General features: G+C 37.7%; 1 protein-coding gene across 1 annotated transcript; it reads right to left on the bottom strand.

The window, feature by feature from the left end:
• Positions 1-11,145: 11,145 nt before the first annotated feature.
• Positions 11,146-18,625, bottom strand: LOC143031447 (uncharacterized). The gene is made up of 3 exons (XM_076195271.1): positions 18,314-18,625; positions 14,272-14,320; positions 11,146-13,897 (listed from the first exon to the last, which is right to left on the bottom strand). Exon 3 carries the CDS (start codon positions 12,472-12,474, stop codon positions 11,680-11,682), a length of 795 nt encoding a protein of 264 aa, XP_076051386.1. The 5' UTR covers positions 12,475-13,897; positions 14,272-14,320; positions 18,314-18,625; the 3' UTR covers positions 11,146-11,679.
• Positions 18,626-19,585: the final 960 nt, after the last annotated feature.

Below are 19,585 nucleotides of genomic sequence, written 5' to 3'. Positions count from 1 at the left end.
GTGGTTGAGTGATGAAGAACCTCGACCTCAGATTCTGAAGGAAGGATTTCGCAGCAGGAAGCGCCTTTTCACCATCTTCTTCAATTCACAAGGACCAATGTGTGTGGATGTAATGCCTCAACAGTGTACTATCACAGCCCAGTACTACACTGATCACGTCCTTCCTCGAGTCCTGGAATATCAGGCCAAGACTGCACCAACCCGTCGCCGATCGCGCCTTTTGCTGCACCATGACAATGCTGCCCCCCACAAAGCTCGGCTCACTGTGCAGTTCCTGGAGTAGCAGGGGATCACACTTCTCCCCCACCCACCCTACTCGCCTGACCTGTGATTTTTGGTTGTTTCCAAAGATCAAGGGTGCGATCGCAGGGAAGCTATTTCATCGCATCCAAGATCTGACGCGAGCAGTCAATTCAGAGCTACGAGGTATATCGGCTTCTGAGTACCGTGAGGGCTTCATGAAGTGGCGAAAGAGGATGGAACGTTGCATAGAGGCAGGAGTGGAGTACTTTGAAGGAATGTAGGCCACTCTTTGGATTTACCTCTGTACCGTGAAAATATATGGTATCACTGTCATTACTTTTTGATCACCCCTCGTATATCTCTGTTATTTATTGTGCGATTTTTATTATATTCATACACATTATATAATGTATATTGAACAAGTTGACTGTAAATATTTTCATATACATACATATTTACTATATATATTACATTAAAATGTATTTGTTAGAGGGGGTTTACGCGGTGTGAATGTGTGAACGGGGTATTTGGTTGTCGAACACGTTGTTCGACAAAACTGATTCCAAATATAAAAAATAAATCATACGAAAATCGACTAAAACACATGAATCTGCTTTCCCTAAAAAAGCGTAGACTCAGAGGTGACTTGATACAGGTCTTTAAGATTTTAAAGGGAATTGACAACATCAAAAGTGACAAAATTTTCACATTGAATGAGAATCAGACAAGAAACAATGGTCTCAAACTGTCCGGAAATAGATTCAATTTGGAAGTAGGTAGAAACAACTTTGTAGTTAATGAATGGAATAAACTTCCTGCACAGGTAGTGCAAAGTAGTTCAGTTCGAAGCTTTAAGAATTATTTAAACACCTAAGGAAGATGCTGTAATGATTATAATTTATCTTATATTATTTGTTTTTGTATTGTTATCTTTTGTCTGTCTGATTTTCATTTATTTAGTTATATGTCAATTTATTATTATTTACTATTTACCTGTTTGTTTATTATTTAACTATACCTATGCATTTTTTTTTTTCGCATCCGACCTAGATATGGATCAAAAGGTCTCCTGTCGGTATGCTCCGCCTTTGTAATCCTTTGTAAAAATACCCCATTCACACACATCACTTTAAAGACGTGTCTGTCTGTCGAACCGCGTTCGACGAACCGTTAGACTGTGTGAAGCCCCTCTTAGGCTTGAAGCGTCCTGTGCACACCACACGGAAGAGAAAGTCACGCTGATGCCAGACGTACAGCCGTTTCATGGAATTAGACAAGCGAAAACAAGACATATTTAGGGCCTTTTCTTGCGTGAGCCACTTAAATTGACGCACCCCACTCCCGTGCCCTTTACATTCCTTCCAATGCGTTACGGAGGAAAAAGTCGTTCATATTTTGCTTTTAACCCATTAAACTCCGATGACAAGATGTCTTGTCATTTGGTGAAATAAAACAAAAAATCATAAAACACCAAAATGTTTGATCAAACACCAGAAAAATATGACGTCAGTCCTCGCTTCGCTCAGGACTGACGTCATATTTTTCTGGTGTTTGATCAAACATTTTGGTGTTTTATGATTTTTTGTTTTATTTCACCAAATGACAAGACATCTTGTCATCGGAGTTTAATGGGTTAAGATGTTTGTATTAATCAAATATGCCCATATCTAAAATTCGATTTTTGGATGACAATTTCATGATTCAATGTGTTCAGTCCCACCCTTAAGTAAAATGATCGAAATCTACAAGTATAGCAAAAGATCACTTTATACAAGATAGAATAGATGGATGCGATAACGATTAGTCATTAGACAGACAAGGAAATAAATGGCGGGCGTGTGGGTTCGAAGTATGTGCTAATACTGATTTGTGTCGCACGCAGGGTTGCCAATTTGGCCTCTTTTCAAAGCATTTGGCCTAAGGATATTTAGTTTGGCCTAAATTACTTAATCTGTTTTTTTTTTCTTTTTTTAGAATGTTGCTTAGATATATTTCATTTGGCTTCAGTAAGCTCATCTGATAATAGTGAGTTGAACACTGAGTCCATTCGCCATCTCCTAAGACAAAACCAATCCAAGTTAAAGTCTACCATATTGTCGAGTGCGCGTATATTTTCTTTTCTTTTTATTTTGTTACCATGGTGATCCATGCAATTTGTCCCATTTTCTCTTATGGCACTAAGTTAAATTGGACGAATCAGCTGTGTGATGTTGATGGCGCACAAGATCCATGTGCAACTTTTGGCGTGATTTTTTTTTTTTTTTTCCTTAACTGTCTGACGTAATTTTAGGCCTTCAATCAATAGCAAGCTATGTTCATAAACAAGCAAGGAGTAGGCTACATTGGTAGGGTACTGAATATTGAAATATATTGTGTTTTGATTAACAAAATTGGTAAAATCCTTTTCCATCCCACAAAAGCGTTCGTTCTGGTTGTTTATATTAATGTAGAGTGGAAAAGATCGTTGACATTAAATTTTCATTAGTGTTTTTAGTGATTTCCAAGTGCTTAATTATTTAGGAGTATTTATTTTTTCAGGTGCATGCATTTTAGAATAAGAATCAGCCTGCAGTCTTCAATAGCCTGAGATGCCGAAGTGGAACAGGAGGTACAGAACTGAGTGGGAGAAAAAGTTTATGTGGATGAAATATGCACCTGATGGCTCTGGTGAGGCATATTGTAAGTCACTGTAATCTGAACCCCCAAAATATGCTCATAACAAAACCATGAAAAATCGGAGAAGCACAACAAGAAGACAGTATCACTAGCACTTGCACCACCAATAAATTTTCAGTGAACAACACCCAACGATGTCAAGCAGGCAGAATTGGAACTTGCTGTTGCAGTCTACTGCCATTGCTCAACTTCCTCTGTGGACCACATTGGTGAAATGATAAAAAAGAATGGGAAAGGTAGCATCTTAGGACAAATAAATCTTCATAGAACTAAATGGAGCAAACTGATTACGGAAGTTGTGTCCCCAACCCTTAAACAAGAACTGAAGAAGGATCTAGAAGGAAAGAAATTTGCCCTTTTAGTAGATGAGTCAGCCGATGTTGGGGCAGTGAAGTATTTATGCATTGCGATACGTTACTGCAGCAAAAAGGAAAAGAGAATAGTAACAGAGTTTGTTGGTCTTATTCCTGTCAATGACACAACAGGGGAAGCATTATTCACTGCCATTAAAGCTGCTGTTACAAATCTAGGTTTAGAACTTGGTAACTGCATTGGTTTTGCAAGTGATGGTGCCTCAGTTATGACTGGAGTTAATAACTCGGTTTGGACCCGAATACAGCAGGAGTCTCCAGATTGTGTGCAAGTAAAATGTATTTGTCACTCTCTAGCACTTTGCGTGAAGCATGCATTTGAGAAGCTGCCTTCATGCTTGGGGTTTTTAATTTCAGAAATACCAAAATGATTTTCCAAGAGTACAGTAAGGAGGACAGCTTACAAACAATTGTTTAGCATAATGGACCCAACTGAAGAAAGGAAAGGAACCTCGCTGCCATTTCAGCAAGCTTCTCAGACCAGATGGCTAGTACCCGGGAAAGTAATGTACTGCATCTTGGTGAACTGGGAAGAACTAAGGCTTACTTCATGTGTGCTGAGCAGGCTATACTCGTCGCATCGAAAAATGGCCGTTAGGGCGGAGCACTGGGAGTCCCCCCTGTGTTGCCACATATAATCATTCTAAAATTGTATTTTATTTTATAGTTTTATTTTATATTTCTATAATGTTGCCACATATGATTATATTATAATTTTTGTCGCACCACCACTGAGGTAAAAATCAAAACAGTGTTTTCTATACAAAGGTTTCGTTTCCTCGAGTCATAGACATGGCATAGGGACAAGAGAGAGCGACGTTGCCGCTACATCTATTCTCTGGCCCCGCCCCCCTCACACTGCATTCAGTGTGAGCCGTGCGGGCCGTGTTATCTGTGGAGATGTGGCAACACCGGGAAATCTCCTAATCCCGCCTTAGCGGTCACTTCTCGTTGCGCTGACTATAGTGGAGCTGATGCCAGGTATAAGACACGTATGATTTCTGACATCCTAAATGACCCAATCAACTATTGGCATTTTCACTGTGTCACACCCATTGCTGTGGAGTTTGAACGCGTCAACTCATATTTTCAAGCCACGGATGCCGATCCTCAGAGCATGGAAGGTGAACTTGCTCAACATCATCATAGTCTACGGGCAAAAGTTTTCAGCCCAGATGGAAGTGAATTAGCTATATCCGAAGTAGATTTTGGAGCTCGCTTTGCGGGAAGTGGAGAGGTATATCGAGATGCATCAAGTTAGTGCTGAAACGAAAGTTCAGGACGTCAAGGCCCGATGTTACAGCTTTCCCGTGGAGGCCATCAAGCAAGCTGAGAAACGTCTGCCTCCTACGAGGAACATATACAAGGGTCTCGGCAGTCTTCACCCATCAATTTTTTTTAGTCAAACAGCAAGGGTGCCATATAAGGATCTACCATTCCCTACCTTACGAACATATAAATGTAATGCCATTGAACAGCAGTATAGGAATGTATTACATTTAAACTGGGTTGAAGAGGCAGTATTTGACAACAAAATACCAGATGACTATTCAGTTCTGGATAGGAGTAGGTAATCGCTATGATACACTAGGTAACAAATCTTTTATAGACCCAGCAACATATTCATTGTCCTGTCTTGTCACACCAGTTAGCAATGCTGTTGTTGAACGCATATTTTCTCATGCTACAATAGTTAAAACAAAATTAAGAAACAGACTGAGTACAAGAACCCTAGATGACATTATTCGCATCAGAACCCATCTGCACTTCAGAGGTTTGTGTTGCAGGAATTTTGTGGTCATACCTGATATGTACAGCTTATTTTCATCTGCAAATATGTATGGAGATGAATATGATGTATGTGATGATGTGATTGACTATGTTTGAAGACTGGTTATGTTTCCTTGGTTACCAAAGTCTGGTGCTATAATGTAGAATATAATTTTGACTTATTTTTTGTTGCTCATGAAAAGGATCGCATTTTCTTATATTGTTTGTGGAAAAAATGACCATGAAACTTGCATGCTGCAAAAAAAAAACAAAAAAAAAAACACTTTCAATTTGATTTCTGTTTCTCATTAAAAAGGATTATGAAGCAAATTATCATACTTTTAACTTACTTTTTATACTGTTTATGAAAAATAAAGAACCATTAATTCATTGTATGCATATGATCTTTTACTTGGTACCACTGAGTTATATAGAACATCTAAGTTCGTACGCATTATAATCATAGGGGGTCCAATATGGCGGCCACTGTATCACCCGTTGACCAGGCGGAGGACTGACGAACTACGTAGCGCTTGTATACACAGATCGCCACTCCAGTAAACCACTATAGCTCAGTGCTCAGTACATATCGTATAGTATTTGGTGAATTGAGAAGCGAAATAATTAAATGTTTGGCCTTTGTACTGCATATTTTGGGCCTTTTTCTGTAGTGCATTTGGCCTTTTTTGGCTCATTTTTGTTGTTGCTTTTGGCCTTTTTCTGCTTCAGTAATCTGGCAACCAATTAATAATAAATTGCACAGAGGCGATTGATATAGATCAGTCATTCTCAACGGGCGAAAAATGTCACAGGTATTTATTGCTTCTGACAAATTTTAAGCCTAATATAAAAGATCTAGCAGCGAAGCACCAGGCCCAAGGATCTCGTTAAAACACAACGTGAGTGCAACATATTAGATTAGTTGTTTATCATTGTTGCAATAACTTTTATTATCATTTTCCAATTTAGGGGGGCGGTCCTTTTTTTTTTTTTAATTGAAAAAGGGGGCGATACGGCTAAAAAGGTTGAAAAACCCTGATATAGACGACATCAAGACCGCGAAGTGGAGAATATGCACAAATCAGGCGTCAGCCGCATCATCACAAACTGCCAAACGAGATCCAACCCAAATGATTTAATTCGTCTCCACAGAAGAAAAAAATGAACGTAGCGTTTAACACATATTTTCTCGCCGTGTTTACAAAGGAAAGGTTAGATATGGTACCTGTCTGCGACCCGATTTTCAGAAGGAATGAAGGAAGTAGACAAACATCAGTATTAGTAAGGTGGAAACAGTCAGATTTATACATTTTATAATCCCCGGGTCCAGACGAAATTGTTCCGAGGGTGCTTACAGAGTGGAAACTTGAAACCTGTGACCAGTTAGCGCAACTAATTGATAAGTTGGTCAACACTGGTTTTGTACCTATTGTTTGGAATGTAAACGTTGTTCCTGCTTTCAAAAAGGAAGATAAACCGTGTATATGCAACCGAAGGCCAATCAGTTTGACATCAGTCATAGTTGTAAAATACTTCAATCAATAAAAGCCTAGATTGAGAGATTACATCGAGAAACAAACATAACTTGATTCGTTATCCACAGCACGTGTTCTCCGAAGGTAAGTCTTTTATCTTTTTACACTCATGTCTCCAAGGCGTCAGATAATGATAATTACGATGTTATTTACCTTAACTTTAGCAAAGCGTTCGACAAGGTGCCCCACCAGAGACTACTAAATAAAGTCAAAGCCCATGGAATAGGAGGAAAAGTGTTAGAATGGATTAGAGTTTCGACCAGTGACAGAAAACAGCGGGTCACCATAAACGGTGGAAAATGTTTTATGGGCCCCTATGACAATGACAATGAGAGTAATATTAGTAAGTTTACGGATGACACTAGGATGGGACGCCTTATAGGTCAGGGGAAGACGCCAAGATTCTGCAAAAGTATCAACAAATTGTTGACATGGTCGGCGGCGAAATGGCAAATAAATTTCAATATCTCAAAGTACAGCGTGTTCAACGTAAGTTTACACAACCCTGAAAACATGTATAGCTTAGATTTTGTTTTAGAGAAAAATTAGTGCGAGAGAGACTTGGGAGTTCTAGTGAGTCTTCAAGTTAAATCCAGGAAATAGTGCATTAGCGCCAGAAATAGAGTTAAGAGAGCATTAATTAGGTTTCATGGCTAGAACGGCTGGGAATAAAAAACCAGAGGTAATTATCAAACTCTATCTGGTTAGTTAGACTCATCCTTGACTATGCAGTACAGTTTGGGTCTCCGTCCTACAGAATGGATATTAAAATAATCACTAGAATCAGTTCAGAAGAGAATGACAAAATAGATAAATGGGCTCATAAATCTACTTTACGAGAACAGGCCTCTGCACCCTGAATTACACTCTTTGGAATGACACAGAGTGCGGGTTGATCTAATATAGGTGTTCAACTGGATCAAAGGCTTTCACGAGGGTAACGCTAGCAAAGTCATTATATAAAGGATTACAAAGGCGGAGCATGCCGACAGGAGACCTTTTGGTCCATATCTAGATCGGATGCGAAAAAAATACTAAAATAATAAATAAAAACTATAGTAATGTTAGTAATAAAATACATAAATAAATGCATAGGTATAGTTAAATAATAAACGGACAGGTAAATAGTAAATGATAATAAATTGACACATAACTAATAATAAATTAAAAACAGACAAATGATAACAAAACAAAAACAAATAATATGAAATAAATTATAATCATTACAGCATCTTCCTTAGGTGTTTATCTAAATGATTCTTAAAGCTTCAAACTGAACTACATTGCACTACATGTGCAGGAAGTTTATTCCATTCATTAACCACACGGTTGGCAAAGTTGTTTCTATCTACTTCCAAATTGAATCTATTTCCAGACAGTTTGAGACCATTGTTTCTTGTCTGATTCTCATTCAATGTGAAAATTTGGTCACTTTTGATGTTGTCAATTCCCTTTAGAATTTTAAAGACCTGTATCAAGTCACCTCTGAGTGTACGTTTTTTATTTAGGGAAAACAGATTCATATGTTTTAGCCGATTTTCGTATGATTTATTTTTGATATTTGGAATCAGTTTTGTGGCTTGCCGTTGTACTTTTTCCAGTCTATCAATGTCTTTAATGAGATTCAGTGACCATACGGAAACAGGATATTCCAAATGTGGACGAACTAATGATTTATATAGCTTGTTAATGAGTGGACTTTTGAAATCAAAAGGTCGCGCAATCAGTCCTAGAATCTTATTTGCTTTCTCAGAGGCTGAAATACACTGCTTGCATGATTTAAGGTCGTTACTGATAATTACGCAGAGATCTTTTTCACTGTTCACTTTTGTTAACGAATTTCCAAATAACTTGTAATCGTACTGTTATTTTTACCTCTGTGCATAACTTTACATTTACTTGTGTTAAATTTCATTATCCATTTTTCAGACCATTGCTGTAATTGATCTAAATCTTCTTGAATATCTAATTGGTTTAAGTGATAATTTGCCATTCCGTACAGTTTTGTATCATCAGCAAATTTGGAAACAGTAAATTTTAGTCCATGGTATATACTATGAATAGAAGTGGCCCAAGAACGGAACCGAGGAACTCCACTTGTAACATTTTTCCATCTAGAAGTTCTTTCCATTTAAAGCAACTGTTTTCGACCATTCAACCAATTACTAGTCCAACTTAATAGGCTACCACTTATTCCGTGTAAAGCTAATTTAGCTTTCGTGTGGGACGGTATCAAAAGCTTTTGCAAAGTCTAGTTATATTAAATCTATATTGTTTCTTTTGTCATAATTCGAGATAACTGTATTGTAGAATTCGATTAAGTTAGTCACGCAAGAACGTTTCCGTCTGAAACCATGCTGGCTATCATTTATCAAACGGTTACTTTCTATATGATGTTCGATAGCATCTCTGATGATAGTTTCCATTATTCTTACTACGATTAAAGTCAAACTTATAGTCCTATAGTTATTTGGCTTCTTTTTGCCACCTTTTTTGAATATGGGAGTAATGTTAGCTAGCTTCCATTCTCTTGGGACATCTCTGGATATGATGAATTTCTTGAAAATAATTTCTAATGGAAAATCTCATTTTTCATTTCCTTTAAGGGGACCCCCGCCCATAATCTTTTTTTCTGAAGGATCTTGCTGATTTTTTCGGTGTGATATCTAGGTCTGAGAAAACCGTCACAGCTTGAGTTTTATTCAGATCTGACCAGTAGTTTTTTTTTTTTTTTTAATAAAAAACATGAAAAATACTCTATTTTTGGGCTTCTTTCAAATTCTATCTCCTCCTACAATTTTTATTTTATGTCTTTCATTTTATAGCAAATGAATCTTCTACATATATAGAAAAACAAAATAGAGAGTTTTTTTAATATCTTTGTTCAATGCCGAGGAAAAAAATATAAAAAAAAAAATTGTAAAAAAAAAAAAAAAAAAAATTGACTGACACGTTATTAAAAAAAAACTATTCAACATATGAAAAAAACTCTCTATTTAATTTTTTCATTTATCTAGCTATCAATAGAGACCTCATATGAAAAGATTGGTTGAAAATTGAGGGAGGAGATAAACTTTGTGTCTAAAAAACTGACATTTTTCAGAAACGAGCGTTAAATTTTTTTTTCTTAGTTTTACTAAATTTTACATTCATGAACCTCCTAAGAACCATTGAAAACAGGTTCCATTGTATTGTCATGATGATTTTGCATCTTTCAAGTAACTCAGGCACTTTGTACCCTCCTACAGTGTAGGATTTTATTCACCCAAAGTGAGGGTCTCATAAAGCGCCACCTTACGCTTTGTCGCAAGGTTTGAGTTATTGGTCTAGAATGACCCAGCAAGGTAGCCTGATTGCTGGGATTTAGCTCAATTTCTTTTCTGGTGTTGGAATAGGCTCCTACCTCCATCATTTTCTCATAGTCTGTTTCTTATAAAGGTACTTCGTGTACCTAAAATACTTGCCCTTGCTAAACGTAGCAACACCCAAGCCTCCAGCTATTCTATTCAGTCCTGAGTTTCCCATGCTGTTTATGAGTGACTCATATACCATAGATGAGGATGTGGGTGAAGATGGCAGGAAGGGAACTGCTGGAGGTAGTAGGAAGGGAACTGCTGGAGGTAGTACTGGTGGTGGTGGTGGAGAAAACAAGGTTGATGCTGGGGGTCATTCTTTCGTTACTAATGTAGACGTTCTTGTCTTCTGCAAGTGTGCCTTTTGTTTGGAAAGCATAGGCATGGCTAATATCTTCAAACTTCTCATCATTGAAAAATAGATGCGAATTTCACACAGCAAATTAGTGAACGTGGCAAGCCAGCGGATGTACTTCCTGTCCTGGGTACGGCCTTGAGGCCACTGAGCGTGCCCTTTCCTCATATGATAGGCTCATGTGCATGCCAGATGCAAAAGAAAACTATGTAAGTGCATCAAACAAACAAAAAAATAGAGTAAAAGAGGTGTTTTTATGGTCAAAACGAATGTAAACGAAGTTTGTGAGCAGCACGCGGCTGCCGGGGGGAGGGAGAGTAGGCCCTTTAAACCATTTAATAAGAATGGCGGTACGATCAAAATCTTTTAATGACAGGGTGTACAGCGACCGCTCTACTATGTATTTATGCAATTTTTTTTTTTTTTCGTAAATCTGAAGCGGGCCATCCCCTTAATTAAGATTCTTGGATGCCAACCGTCATGCATGTGATTTTTTTACATGAACATTTTTGCATGTGATCTGGCCGTGAAAACAAAGATTTACAAACAGCACTTCATAAGGCTATTTGTTTCGTTATCATTTGTCCGTTTTGATTTTCATTTATCATTAGTTATATGTCATTTATTATTATTTACTATTTACCTGTTTATTATTCAACTACACCTATGCATTTATGTATTTTGTTTGTTATTGACATTATAGTTATTTTTTAATTGATTGTGATTTTTTTTCGCATCCGACCTAGATACGGACCAAAAGGTCTCCTGTCGGCATGCTCCGCTTTTGTAATCCTTTTCCCCTGAAAACAAAGATTTACAAACCTCACTTGATAAGGCCAATTTTTCCCCCAGTGTGAGTATATGGTCTCTGAGGTGAAATAGACGCCAAAACAAAGATTCACAAACAGCATTTCATAAGGCCTTTCCCCATTGAAAGACAGACAGAAAGAGATGGATGGGGAGTATGAAGGAGGATGTTGAGAAGAGGGGACCCACCTTGGAAGAAGTGATTCTTGAGGAATCCTGATTGGAGAGGCTTTATACCAACAGGGTACTAGCCCTTACAATTGGGTGGCGAGCAGTTCAGTTTGTATATGGTGACTCGAGAGTACTTGGTCAATGAAGTCGAAGGTGAACGTGCTGAAAAAAAAAAGCTCCACAAAGGGCGTAGTAGTAGTAGTGAGGTTTTTTTTTCAAGCCTTTGTAACCAGAATGTGAAGGTTCACAAAGAAGACAATGAATTTATTCTGATGTATTAATAGCACCTGACCAAGAACATGAAGCTTTACAAATAACCCATTCATTAGGCTTCCATTCTGTATGTTGTCATATAGCTTTTCTTCTAAGCCTCGGAATTGTAACATGGACACGGCCATCTATAAAGTTTCTCCTGTATGAATTCTCGTGTGCCTTTTGAGAGTACCTGGCTCGGCAAACGATGAAACGCACACGGTGCATTTGTAGGGCTTTTCGCCTGTATGGATTCTCATGTGGCTCCTCAAAGTACAAATGACGGCAAAAGAAGACTCGCAAAGGGAACATTTGTAAGGGCGTTCGCCCGTGTGCGTTCTCATGTGACTATTGAGAGTACCCGACTCGGAGAAGGAAGATTCGCAAAGAGTACATTGATAAGGCTTTTCGCCTGTGTGCGTCCTCATGTGACTTTTCAAAGTGCTATATTCGGAAAAGGAAGAATTGCAAACGCTGCACGTGTGAGGTCTGTCCCCCGTGTGGGTCCTCATGTGTATTTTGAGATGAACGTTCTGGGAAAAGGTAGCGACGCAAAGAGTGCACCTGTGGGGCCGCTCGCCCGTGTGCGTTCGCATGTGATTTTTCAGAGTGTCTGCCCGCGTAAACGAGGACTTACAAACAGCACATTGGTAAGGCCTGTCCCCGGTGTGGACCCTCATGTGGTCCTTCAGGTGAAACAAACGCGCAAATGAGGCCATGCACAGAGTGCAGCGGTGTGGCTTTTCCCCGGTGTGGGTCTTCATGTGCCTCTTCATGGCATCCGACCGAGAAAATCCAGCTTTACAAACCGTGCACTCGTGAGGTCTTTCTCCTGTGTGAACTGTGATGTGGCTTCGGAGGCGACCAGGCACAGCAAAGGAAGCTTTACAAAGATGACATCTGTGTGGTTTCTTGCCCCCCAAATGCACACTACTCATCATTTCCGAGAATTTAAGCAGCTTTCCAAAAATTACATTTACTTATGGGATTCTCATCATCATCATTTTTTCCCAGTACCTCAGGAATTTAAGCTTTCCAAAAAAAAAAATACATTTATGGCATTCTCATCATTTCCAAGTGCCTGAGGAATTGAAGCCTTCCAAAACATACATTTATGGCATTGCTCCCCTGTTTGAGTTTTCATCATACTCTTTATGTGGACTATTGCACAAAATGTATTACAAAGACATGAACAGAGCTTATCATTTGTGTGAATCCTGACATGGGTGGGTGTTCAGGTTGGTAGACCATGAAAACAAAACCTTAATCATCAAAATCGTGAGGCTTCTTTCCACTTGTTTTCGTGCAACTGTCAAAATCACCCGTTTGTGAAAATGAACCATCACAGGAGTACACTTATCGGGATTCTCAAAGTACCACAATACAAAGATAAAGTACATTGATGAGCCATCTCCCTTGTATCAGTTTTTTTTTTTTTTCTTTTCAGAATGTCAGATTATGAAAACAAAACTTTACAAAGAGTACATTTATCAACTTGTTCTTTTTCCTAGTTGTCATATGGTTTTCAGAACATCTGGCTGGAAACCTGAAGCTTAACTATTTTAATCTATGAGGTTTGTTTTAAAGTCAGACTGAGAAAACAAAGCTTTACAATGTGTACACTTATGAGTCTTTTTCCATTAGGAAATTCTCGCATATGAATTTCTAAAGTAAAGTATCAGTGTGAAACTGAAACTTTATAAGCAATAACAATTAGGCTGCATGAATTCTTACTCTTTTTCCAGATGACCAGACTTGGAAAAAGAAGAGTAGCATACCTTTGTGAGGTTGTTTTACACCCACAGTTTTTCAGATACTTTTGATTTTTGAGAAGAACTGAAACTTTCCACAGAGTACATGTAAGGAATTTCTTCCTTGTATGAGCGTGCTTATCCAGTTACTTACCACCAATGAGGAAAATAATAATCATGACTCGTAGTACATTTACACTGGCATTTGACCCTTGTGAATCCAAATGTGTCAAATCGTTATCCTCAAAATACCAAGGCCAACAGTAAGAACTTGAACAGGTTCTTATGTGGCCTAATAGTGGATATCAAAAAGCCATTCCCATCAAGCTTAACAAAGAGTAAGCTACAAACAGCTAATCTCTTTGATCAAAATCATTACCTGTGAAATGAATCCTCACAGTATGCACACTGATAAAGCTTGTGCTCTTCATGAATCCAAGTATCATTACCAAACTTTTTAGAAAATGGAAACATTGGAGTTTATGTCATGGAACATCTAAAGTATTTACAAAGGAAATGCCGAAAAGATGCAAATCATTTCTTCTCTTGATGCCTCATCCTGACAAACAACTCCTTCCCATGGATGAATCTGTCAGTCATGTAACTTTGTGCTCTGAAGAAGAGAAAAAAATAAAATGCAGTTAAATAACATTCAAGTGGTTTTTAAGTTTTGTTTGTCAGCAATATGTGTCAAGTGCTATACACATCTAGCTAGAGCCTATGTTCTCTCTTAAGACATACTGTCAATAAAACTGAAGGAGAAATGTATCAATAGTATCAATACCCTTACATAGACGTAAGGGTATTAATGCTGAGGGGCGAAGAGGTAACTCAACTCCTTCCAACATCCATCTCACAGGGCCATAGCAAGGAGGTGCCAGTCATTTGTCCAAAAGAAAAGAAAAGGGGAGAAAAACAAAACAGGGCTACCTGGATTAAACTATATTAGGTTATGTGAAATGATTCACCTAATCTATATTTAGTTACCTTTGGTTAGACTTTCTCCACTGTTTTCTTAATAACTGTCCAGTGATATCTGAAAGATAATCATAGATAGATAGATAGACTTTATTTGGCAATGAATCAATGTATATGAAGTGCAAATAATGACAAGAACAACACATAGTTCGGAATAATAAATGCAAATTGCCGAGGATAACACAAAAAGCATATATGTTTATTTCCATTGTGGTCCTCATCAGATTGTTATTCTACACTAAGTCACACTGACAACATATGTAGGGGGTTAAGGGGACCAGAGACATTCATGAATAATACCAGTCAGTACACATATGACACACAAACATTGTTATAGTTTTGCTAATATTACTCAAATGTTTGTACACATAGGAATATTGAGACCAAAAATTTGAGCACCCTCACAAAAAGTAGCATTGCATTAAGCAAAGGAACAACAAAATAATGTTAAACTGTAACAAAACAGTATGAGTGAGTACTATATCACAGTAGTATCATTAATGATATACTGCATTTTTCTACAGTTGTATCAACATGTATGAGTGAGTACTATATCATAGTACCATTAATGATATACTACAATATTCTACATCTGTAACAACATGTAGTTATAGTGAATGCTACACTGCAGCTAGGGTCACCTATTAATTAAATCTAACATTTAACCTGAATCTCAGGACAGAGTGGGCAATTAGTATGAGCACTAGGGAGTAGTACATTAAAAATCTGAAGCACCAGAGGTAGGGTACAGGGGACCAGTACTCGAATGAGTAAAACAACAAGGAGAACGGGGAAAAAGATCAGATCATAACTGTTCTCGGACCCTACCTGAGACATATACCATATTAAGACTGGCAAAGCAAAGGTGGAAACCAATTTGTAAACATCAATCATTGTTATACTAAACTAAACTTCTGAAGAACAAAAAAAGGGGGGGAGGTCAGAACAGTTATGAGTGAACGCAGATTTGGATGGTATTACTCATGGAATCAGGTATCCCTCACTAAGCTAGTAGTACACAAAATCAAGGCTGTTCTCTATCCATAGCCGAGACATATAGTAACCCTTGACTTTTTTCTTGAAGGTAACCTTGCTATTTGACTCCTTATGGACACAGGTAGTGAGTTCCATAGTTGAGCACTTGTGAAGTGAAAACTGTTTTTGATGAAGGGTCCTGCATGAGGTACAATAAGAGACTCTTGACTGTTCTGGGTTCGGTTCTCAAAATCAATAAACACTAAAATGTCTTCAAATGAAACATAACAACAAACAAAAATTAAATATTGTATTTTATACTCTTTATTGACCTCTAAAGGCATGTGATAGACAAGTGTGGAGAAATATGAAGGAAAATGCTGTCAGAAAAAAAGAAAGAAAAATGGAATCAACAGAAATGTCAAGATTAAAGTATGCAGCAACCTAAACACAGCTTGTAGTTTTCAAGAGATGACAGTGAGGTTACCAAGGATGAATATTGAGTCCTCACTTGTTCATGACTACCATGGATGTCAAGACAGATGTTATAGGTATAGGTGAGCAACTTTGATTTAGACTTCATACTGATGACAAAGTGTCATTTACCAAAAGCAGGGAGGACCTGGAAAGAAAGCTAGTGTTGGAGGGCTGCACTTAACAAGAGGAATGAAGATAAGTGGGAAAAATAATAGCACATTGGTCATTTAAGTACGGACGAAGGTTAGATTTACTTTGATATACTAGTTTGTCATGATTCACAGTAAATGTGTAGAATTTCATGTTTATAGTTAATATAATCTGGATTTCCGTAGAAATTGTTTTGTTTAAAAAAAGAAAAGACAAAATATCTGAATGAAGGTAACAGAGGTTACCTGAATTAATATATGTATAGTGATAGTTTATCCTAAATATCGGTAGATTCCATGTTGGGTGTATAATGTGGTCATGGCATTCTCCGAATGAAAAGTAGTTTTTAAGAAAAAAATCTTAATTCATCTAGCCAGAGGAAAATGATCTAAATGTATATTTATTTTTTATTATTATTTATATTATACATCTTTGTTTGTTTATCTATTTGTTTATTATTTTTGCATCCGACCTAGTTATGGACCAAAAGGTCTCCTGTCGGCATGCTCTGCCTTTGTAATCTTTTAGTTTCGCTAACTGGAAACCTACAGACCACAATGACTGGTAACTGCCTTTATATCCTCCTATACATCTCTCTGGGTAGAAAGTTTGGACTATTTCCTGTGCAGTATTAGAGTGGGATTGCCTCTATTTCATCAACTTACACTAGTAATAGGAAGGGAATGATTGATGGGTGTCAGCTTTCCTTATGAGAAACAATGAAGTATTGTCAAAACTGACAGTTCTTGTGCTTGTCCACAAAGAATCTAGTAGCCCATCTGGATTGCTTCTTCAAATGGTGATACAGGTTTTGTAAAGAATACCTGACAACCATCTTGCAAGACTTCTGCTTTCAAGTAACCATCATTGGTACCAAGCACGACAAAGATTGATATACGATACAAATGACATATATGGCAAAAGTGGAATAGAAGATAGAAAGGTGGAAATTGTAAATACCTTGGGACCTTCGTAGACAGAGAGAGAACAAATATTACTGAATTCATGCCTGACAGAATAACTGGAGAAACGGATCTGGTGTCTTGTGCGATATATGGAAAATGCCCTATTCGGTGCCGAAAGCAACACTACTAGTATGAAATAATTAAAACAAGAGTGAGGGAGGAGTAAAGTTAACCATTTCGGTACAATGACGCCTATGTAGGCGTTGTGAGTGGGTAGTACACGAGGATGCCAGCATCTGCATCTTGATTATATATATATATTTTTTTGTAGTTGTACATGAGTTACCCCCAGATTCTGTGAATTGATTTTATGTTTTCTGTGTTTATTATTACTCAGAGTAAAAGAGAACAAGTAATATAGCAGTGACTTTATATTTTATAATGCAAGCACTGTGATGCAGCATACATATGACAGCCAATGCTGTGCATGAGAATTTGACTCTTACTGAAGTGGTTAAAGGAATGGATGTGTCAACAGGATTTGAGAAAGTAACTAAAGTATCAGATAATTGCTGCCTCATGTTTCTCTTACTGGGAATTTGCTGGCAAGCATTTCCGTTAATCCCTCAGAGAAGATTCATTGGACGGTTAGGTTAGCACCATGAAACTTTTATTAACTTACTGTACTAGGGGTTCAACAGCCACTGATTGTCAGCTCTCATCATTTAAAGTTGTGAAGGAAATACAACCAAAATTGATAGAGATCTTGAACCCGATCTAGTGTCATCCTAGTACAGTACCTTTACAGTTTAACATTTACCATTTATGAAGTTCCAGACACTGTTCCACTGGCAATACCGTGCTCTGCTAGGCCATCATATAGTATCAACACCAACAGGCTATGCCGTATAGTATCAACACCAATAATAACCCTTAATGCACATATCAATAACGTCATATGCTTTCGTGAATAAGCGGGTCTTCAGTGATTTCTTAAAGGTTACTATGGTATCACAGTTCTTGACATTTCCAAGTAGCTCATTTAGATGGAAGTTTTACAGATTGTAGCACAGATGTGATATACTACTTAAAGAACAGCAAATGCAAGTGCATGTTGTTAGATCCGCCTGAATATCAAAATAGGCATGATAGAACTACAAGGAAAGAGAGAAAGACCAAACAAATTAATTGGAAAAACCTACAAGAACAACACGAAATGGAATTGAAAGAGGCTCATAAAAATCAGTGACCCTATTTGAATAAAAAAGATAAGAGGATAGTACATTGTAAAGTGAACTAGTAATTGTCTGCTATTTGAATTAGTTATTTAGTGCATCTGTATTTTGTGCCCCAGGTTAAAAATCCTAATTTGCCACTGGCATAAACAGAGTGAAGTTCAACTCATTTCTTTTTTAATTGTCCTTCAATGGGTTTCTGTTCCAGCTGACGTAGAAACAACCTACATAGCACGGTAACTGAACTTTCCTATGACCACTGCAATATTCTCTCTACACTACAGTTAACCTGCCCCTAAGCCGCCTTACCTCTTTACTTTGGTGGATTTGTTATTGTGGAGTTTGAACGTTGCTATTTTCACAGGATGGTGAATTTAGACTACTCATCTATTTTCACCGTAAGACGAATTTTGCCAATCACTGATGGGTGTTAGATAGTATTCGTTAAACATTTGCCTTGAAACTTCCCTTGTTTTCTCGACTGTTCGGTATTGTCATCATTTCGGTAAGTGCCAATCTAAAAACTGGCGTCCTTTATCCAGGTTGGCGACAGGATAGTTTTAAATAGAGCCGAGAGATGGCGTTGCTTTTAGCAGTCGATTATATGCCGACCACTCAATAGTAAATAAACCCGAAAGCGTGAGATATAAACTATACAATAAATCAGATTAAAAGAAATGGAGGATCCTTTCAGCACGAAAAATGTAGTAATAGATTACGACAATGGTAATGTATCAGAAACCATGATAGGAGGTTGACTTTATCTGTTTCATAAATGGTATTAGTATAGTTACATGACATTTATTTAGTATGCATGCAAACGACGATTCGAAACATCCTGCTTGGTTTGGGTATGGCACATGACGGATAACTTCTAGATTGCAATTCAATAGTGTTTTTCGTCCTCCCATTATAAATCAAGGCACTTTTTTTTTTTAAATATTCAATCATGACCTCTTGTCGATCTTCTTGTACCAGTGATTATTTTCCGTCTTCTGAGTGTCTAAAACGACTAAATCTCTTCTCCATCAAAGGGAGACTACTTTGGAATTGTATAGTTTAGTGCTAAACACCCAACATTTTTCACCATTTAGAAAATGCAGTAGCCATACACCCAAAGTATTTTTCCATACCAGATTCATGATAGACTATTATTAAGGATACATTATATCAGCCAATTCATTCAATTATGTCCTGTTGTATTCGTACATGTGACTGGAGCATCCCTAGTTGTCTTGGGCCATTTCCCTTCCTAACAGTCAGTGCCCCCTGGGATATTTTGGCCCTGGCCTGCCAGGTATGCCCATTTTCTGTAAACCTGTTTCCAATTATCATCATCATGTCGCCTCTCTTCGCACCTCCAAGTTGGAAGTCACGTATAAATCAAGTAGTTTAAACCAGTGATCATATTGATTGTCAACTTTAGTATTCTGTTTTTATTACATATTTGTGTGTGCTCGTTTACACAGGACTGTGTGGTAAATGCATTTCACGCATTTTGGCAAATGCATATACATTGTATACTGCATTTTCCGCTGCAGGAAGAATCATTGGAATAGGACGATTATTCAACGGACGAAG

This window comes from Oratosquilla oratoria, chromosome 12, assembly GCF_046742065.1.
Source record: "Oratosquilla oratoria isolate Oo_2021 chromosome 12, ASM4674206v1, whole genome shotgun sequence".
NCBI lineage: Eukaryota > Metazoa > Arthropoda > Malacostraca > Stomatopoda > Squillidae > Oratosquilla > Oratosquilla oratoria.
Note: the sequence above shows the minus strand (reverse complement) of the source record. Positions and strands in the feature narration are given on the sequence as shown.